Below are 594 nucleotides of genomic sequence, written 5' to 3' on the forward strand. Positions count from 1 at the left end.
GTGGCTATATGTAAGCATAACTCACAAGTCCGGCTGGGGATAATCCAGGTCGTTTTCGGGCGCCGGGAAGAGCGACTCGTAGACCCTGTCCTTGTCCGTGCCGTGGATGGCGTAGGCGTTGATGCGGGTCACGTTCGGGGGGAAATACTCGGGGGGGATCAAGGCCGACCCCGTCCACTTGCCCTGCGAGAGAAAGGGGAGGAGGAAGAGAAGAAAGAGAAAAAGGTAGAATTAACATACATACACATTACAATAACGTACACGGATTAGGTGATAACGATAACGCTTTTACGAGTTTACGATTTACTTACGTCCGTTGTCGTTGGGACCTGAGCGATGTAGTCTAGGGGCATGGAGTGCTTGATGGCGTTGCGGGCGCCCTTGAGCAGGAGGAGGAGGTGCTGCCCCCAAGGTCCGAGCTCCACCTCGAGATACTCGTCGTTGTCGTTGAGGAAGAACATCTCCACGACTGCGAAAATGGGGGGAAAAAAAGTCAATAAACAGAAAAGGAAAGAGAGAGTAATAAGAACGCGAAAACATACCGAAAGAGAAGGAAAAAGAGAATATCAAAATCAAAGGCATACCTCCAGAAAC

General features: G+C 50.5%; 1 protein-coding gene across 2 annotated transcripts in view; it reads right to left on the reverse strand.

Annotated features, from left to right (window-relative positions):
- LOC119591909 overlaps positions 1-594 on the reverse strand; it is a gene marked incomplete at its 3' end in the record, with an annotated part of 31,088 nt that overhangs the window by 2,274 nt on the left and 28,220 nt on the right. For both annotated transcript variants that reach the window (XM_037940662.1, XM_037940663.1), the window contains 2 exon segments: positions 26-183; positions 312-469. In XM_037940662.1, coding sequence (XP_037796590.1) covers positions 26-183; positions 312-469 — 316 coding nt within the window.

The sequence above is a fragment of the Penaeus monodon genome, chromosome 29 (assembly GCF_015228065.2).
Source record: "Penaeus monodon isolate SGIC_2016 chromosome 29, NSTDA_Pmon_1, whole genome shotgun sequence".
NCBI lineage: Eukaryota > Metazoa > Arthropoda > Malacostraca > Decapoda > Penaeidae > Penaeus > Penaeus monodon.